We start from the raw sequence: 6,196 nt of genomic DNA on the forward strand, positions 1-6,196 counted from the left end.
CTCCCCTCTGCCCCGGCTGGCAGCCCGCCCAGCCCCGTTCCCCTCGCCCCTCTCTCTGCACCTTCCTCTCTGCTCCCCGCCCCCTGCTCCTCTCCCTACACCTCTCTGCCTCCGGCTCCTCTCCCCGCTCCCCCGGCCCCCTGTCCCCCGGTCCGCGCCGCCGGCAACATGCGCGGGCGGCCGCGGGCGGCGGCAGGCGAGGCTGCGGTGCCGGCTCGGATGCCTCCTTCCTCCTGCCCTCGCCCGCTCCAGGCGACCCGCTGAGAGATGGACTTGGCAGGCGTGCTGCTGGCGTTGCTCCTCGTGCTGGTGCTGGTTGTCTCTCTGCTCTCCAACCTCCTGGTGCTGCTATGCTTCGTCTACAGTACGGAGATCCGCAAGCAGGTCGCCGGGGTTTTCCTGGTGAACTTATCCTTTTGCAACCTGCTTCTCACCGTCCTGAATATGCCTTTTACCCTGCTGGGGATCCTGAGGAGCCAGCAACCCCTCGGGGGCTGCGTTTGCAAGGCAGTGGGTTTCCTGGAAACTTTCCTGACTTCCAACACGATGCTGAGCATGGCAGCACTCAGCATCGACAAATGGATTGCCGTGGTGTTCCCCTTAAGCTACACCAGTAAAATGCGGTATAAGGACGCAGTGATACTGATGGGCTACTCGTGGCTCCACTCCCTCACGTTCCCCTTGGTATCTTTGTTTTACTCGTGGGTAGATTACAGCAGCGTTTATGCCTCTTGCACCTTGCACCTGAAGGAAGAGACGGAACGGAGAAGGTTTACAGTGTTCACCATCGTCTTTCACTCCACTAGTTTCATGCTGTCGCTGGTGATCTTGTGTTTCACCTACTTAAAGGTGCTGAAAGTTGCCCGGTTCCACTGCAAGCGGATAGACATTATCACCATGCAGACATTGGTTTTACTGGTGGATATACACCCCAGGTAATGCATGCGTGTTGGCATTCACAGCCCCAGGGCAGTTGCGGTAGGTACCCCGGGAGGAGAGCATGTCCTGCCTCCCCAGCACCCTTTCCTTCACTTCTGACTGCCCTGGCCACATGGCGAACCCTTCTGCCTCTAGTTTCAGACGCTGCTTACACTGCCAGAAGACGGTGGCTTGTGCGTTTGTAGCCTGCTTTGTTTAAATGCTAGTCCCGCTCGCCGGGTGCTCCCACTTGCCCTAGCTCCCTTTAACAGGGAGCCGCTGCTTTGGTGAGTGCGATCGTCCCCAGAGTCGCCGGAGCCGGGGCTGCCCTCCCCTCCCCAGGGGGCTGCCACCCTCCCGGGCTGGGGCTGCGCTCCCTCCCCCGGGGGCTACCCTGCCCTGCCCTCCCCCAGGGCACGATCTCTCCGGCCGGGAGCGAGTCCCTTCCCTCTTCCCGGGGTTCACGTCTTTCCTCCTCGCTTCTTGCCTTAACCCACCGACTGCTCTTTTCCCTTTGCAGTGTGAAGCAGCGTTGTCTTAATGAGCAGAAGCGGAGGAGGCAACGGGCTACTAAGAAAATCAGTATTTTTATAGGGTCGTTCGTGATCTGTTTTGGTCCTTACATTATCACCAGGTTAGTATCGTCTGTTGGGGTGGGGGACTTTCCGGGACCAGTATACCCTCAGACGCACAGGTGCTCGGAGGGTGCTACAGCTAATTTTGGGGTGCCGGAGCCGAACACCCGGGTCTGGTTCTGAGGGGCAGAATACACAAGCACACATGCACTCACACTTACACACACGCCGACCCTGCCCGCACGCCCAGCCGCTGGTGAAGCCTCGGCAAACTCTGGCTCTCCTTTCTTCATTGCAGCCAGGTCGGGGTGCCTCTGCCAAGAGCAAGAGGCTTTTAGGACAGATACCAGGAATTAATTGCATGCCGGTGGGAGATAAAAGCAGTTTAAAAGACTCACCACCTTTCCTTATTAGCACGACCAGAGCAAGAGAGAGGAAAGCAGACAGCTTTTCGTGATTAGCTCAGTATTTTTTTCTTTTTTAAAGCCATAAGGCCAAACTTATTGGAAGCTTTGGTGACATAATTTAAATTTATCCAGGGTGATAATTTGTCAGTTAAACTTTGTGTCTGGAAAACTTAATGTCTGTAATGGTGCACAACAGCCTTGTGATGAGGTGTAAGAGTCATCTCCCAGGAAAACTAATAATGTATAAGAAACATCATGCTCCTCAACTGGTCAGAATAATTGGCATCCACCCTGGTGATTTGCACCTTTTTAAACAGTCATGTATCATTCTGTACTTTCTTAGTCTTTAAACAACATATGGTTATTATTTTAAATTCTTGCATAAATCAGTGAGCTGGAAATCAATTTAACTCTACTGAATTGCAGCACCTCAGGATTGAACCTTTAATATCTAAATTGAAATGGGCTAAATTTTTCACTAGTGTCTTTTTAAAAATTATGTCCCTTTTCACAGTGTTTTCAAGACACATTTAAAGAGAACTACTTTTGTCAAGGAAGGTGCACTAGTCTTTGCAAAACCACCCTAGTCAGGGTTTCCTCAAGGTTTCTGCCAAGCTGCCAGGGTCTGCAGCCACACCAGCTTACAGAAATTGTCCGGCTTTAGAGCACTGATCTTTCACAGTCACACGTATATAGGCCATTTATGATCACAGTCATTACCCTTCTTTTTGTATGGGCAAGGGAGACATTGAGCCCAGTGCACAAAAATGACAATATTTGTTAACCTTTAGGATGACATTTCTATCAGTTTCCCTTTATCCGAATGCATGTCAGGGATTCCTGACAGATCGCCTGGATAACTCTTTTTTTTTTTTTTTTTTTCAGTTGAAAGGATTATTACAAGTATTAACATTACATCAGAGAGTTTAAAGGTTAATTGTACTGTTCAGTACATTCTGAGTCATTTTCTATTAACTTCTGCCATAATCAGGATAAAATCATATTGAGCAAAGTGGATTTTGCCATCTTCTTTCCATCTGAACATTAGCAAGCTCAGCAAATTCCAGTGTTGTCACATTTTTCAGGGCGGAGATAATTCTCATAAACTCTAAAATAGAAGTGACTTCCTTTTTCAGACCTTGCATTGGGCAAATGTGAGACGGTGCATTTTCTACCTGTGACAAACCGGTATCTTGTGTCACTAGAAAGAAGACTGAGAGTTTATATAAATGTGCGTTTCAAGTTACAGCTTCTGCCTCAGTCACTAACACTTGAGGTGGTCCAGTGACAGCGAAATGGGAAGTATTTGGGGAAGACAACATCAAAGGCTTTTTGCCCCAAGGGCAAGGCAGTGGCACTGGTTAAAAGGTGGTGGTGGAGTCGAAGTTGGAGGACTTGCTGACATGCACAGTTCTCCATTCTTCCACCATTCTGGTGTTAGGGCAGGTGACACTGAAGGAATCTCTATGGAGGCAAAGTCAGAGATCTCCCTCCCGTTTTCTTGCTCTTTGGCCTGGTGACTCAGTTTGTGTTGTGAGCTCAGTATTTGCTCCTCATTTCAGAAATTTGAATGAAATTATGATCATTAGCAAAATATGCGTCTGTTCACTAAGAGCAGACAGATTAATTTCATCTTTTCTGTAGCAGCACTGAAAACAATAACATGATACTGAGATGCATTCAGATGGATATTTCTAAGGCTGACTTGATTTGTACAGGCCCTTCATCTTATTAAAATCTAGGTAATTTTTCTTATGTTGGCTACAGTGCAATTATGTTTGGGCCCATAGTAGATTAAAGGGAAGACATAGAAATATATCTGTTTTCATGACTGAAAGATACCTAATTCTTCTTATTTAGTGTCTTTATAAAAACATCAAACATGTAAATATCAAATGTATATTTCTTGTATCAGGGTGATATATAGGATGCAACAAGAGTAATTTATCATACATTTATTTATTCCTCACATTTTGTGCCTTCCTATTCTCTGTTTTGAATTCACTGGAATTTTTCCCAAGCAGCTTCAAACAGAAGTCATCTGTTTTTTTAAATGCACATGCCACAGGAATTATTTCAGTTTCATGCATATAAATAAGAAATTTTCCTGACAAAGTCCAACCACTTGTTACAATGTTCAGTCCTAGTGGTGATAAGTCAACTTTTCTGCATGGAGGGATCAGAACAACTTCAAAAGTCAATGCCCTGCAAGCTGGGAGCTCTGCACTTTGGAAAGAGGCCAAAAGGTTCTTCAAGCCTTGACAAAGCTTCTGATCTTACATCTTCAAACAATGATGTTTTAGGGTACAGGAAAAGTTATTTTTTCTTGTGGTACTTTTTTTTTTTTTTTTTTCCTTTTGGAATAAATATAGCAAAACAGTATATTCTTAGTCTTGCAAAAGGCTTCACAAAAGATATCCAGATAATAAAAACTTCTCACCATGTTCTTTCCACTTTTCTGGAAAGTTTTCTCACTGCAGATGCACTGTATGCTAGACATTTGCTGAAATAGTCTGAAGATTTGCTCTCACTTTTGTGGAAAAAGTGTTTAACTTGGTTGCAGTTTCTCCTCCGTGATTAATATACCCATCTCAACTGAGGTGCTGAGGCCACTAATCACCTACAAAACACAGACTAGGAGACACTGGCCTGGAGGCAGCTGGCTGGTCATGTAATGATGATTAAAATGTTGTCTCCTTGTTTTCTTTGGCCAAATGTGGTCAGTCAAGTACACACAGAAACTTTCCTAGGTAAGCAGATGCAGTTGTGCTCTTAAGCATAGTGTGGATTTGCCACTGCCACTTAAATCTTTCTGAAATATTGCCATGTTGTTCTTCATACTACAATGGTCTAACATGAATCCTTTTTGCATATGTGATAATTCAGAGCAGTGGTGTAATTCAGCTTGACTGTTCTGTATCTGAGGTACTGGTTTCAGTGGTCTAGTACAGGTTTCTTGTGTCATTTGAGTGATGCATAGTATCCAAAACCTTTACATATGTTGGCAGATATGACAAAGGACCTAGAGGAGACCCACAACTTGCAGAAGTAGTAGCCTGATGTCAAGGGGGTTACGCCTGAATGTCTCAAGTGTTACTGAACAACACCACTCAGTCCACTGAGTTGAGTGAGCCTTGATGCTCCCAGTCACTTGTGTCTATCTCAAGCTTGCCATGGGAGAGGGGTAGTCATTTATGTTACCAAAATTTTGACCACTTACCAGCACAACTCTCTAAATTCAGAAAGTTAACAATAAATTCCAGCACTTTCTTATCTCTGATGTACAGGAGCATTAACTTCGAAAACACACTTTTCTCTCTTTTCATACTGGGAATGATTGTTGTCTCCCAGCGGCCTTGCTAGGAAAGTTTCCTTTGCTTTTGCTGAATCCAAGGAGTAAGTACAGGACCCTTCTCCTGCAGAGACTGTGTACTGTAAGAAAATAAGTCTCACTTTAATGTTTCATGAAGCATGAGTTGAGCACTGGGGTCAGTGTGAATATAACACTCAAGTGTTTCCTTCTCTCTTTAATGTTTAACAGGTTGATAGAGCTCCTTCCTTTTGTTACCATAAATTACTACTGGGGAGTTATAAGCAAGTGCCTCACCTACAGTAAGGCTGCATCAGATCCATTTGTTTACTCGCTTTTACGTCAACAGTACAAAAAAGTTCTGATCAACATTGTCAATAGGATACTCAAGAGGGACCTGTATCCATCATCGGGGTACAACAGCTCTCTCGACACTGAAAATGATTACTGCTTGCACAGAACAAACTAACAATATGAAAAGCATTCCCCTTCGAGTGAGACAGGTGTTTGCTGCTGGGAAGCTGCCTTTTCCCTCTTGTGCTCACAGTGGTGACAGTGTCTTCAAGGTGTGAAAGCTGCATTAATGTGATGCAGTTTGTTGTGGACTTTTCCCTGGTCTGCAGCCAAGTACAATACATGGCAAAGCCTTGACCCTGAGTGAGCGGAGTAGGCTTGAGGGTTTTGAGAGAGCCTTTGGATGCTTTAGAGAAGCTTAGAGAGCTTTCATTTGTCTCATGTCTGAAGACTTGGTATATTTTGGAGCGTCCCACTTCACGTGTGATATTCCAGCATCTTCTGGGACCACAGGAATTCCCAGGTTGGAAGGAGAGGTACAGAGTCCTCTGTGCTGTGCATGTAACTTGGCAGCCGTGGATCTGCTCTGTTAGTTTCAAACATTTCAAATAAGTCTTTTAATTGACTGATTTATTGTATTGGTGCCTCAAGTGAGTGATATGGGTCAGCACTTTGAATCTGAGATTGTTATT

The 6,196-nt window shown here is 45.3% G+C and overlaps 1 protein-coding gene across 1 annotated transcript; it reads left to right on the forward strand.

The window, feature by feature from the left end:
* Positions 1-267: 267 nt before the first annotated feature.
* Positions 268-5,679, forward strand: GPR78 (G protein-coupled receptor 78; the record flags this gene model as incomplete). Its single annotated transcript, XM_082050791.1, has 3 exons — positions 268-935; positions 1,439-1,552; positions 5,442-5,679. 3 exons carry the CDS (start codon positions 268-270, stop codon positions 5,677-5,679), a joined length of 1,020 nt encoding a protein of 339 aa, XP_081906917.1.
* Between the last annotated feature and the right edge of the window lie 517 nt (positions 5,680-6,196).

The sequence above is a fragment of the Streptopelia decaocto genome (genome assembly GCF_964273445.1).
Source record: "Streptopelia decaocto genome assembly, chromosome: 4".
NCBI classification, from domain to species: domain Eukaryota; kingdom Metazoa; phylum Chordata; class Aves; order Columbiformes; family Columbidae; genus Streptopelia; species Streptopelia decaocto.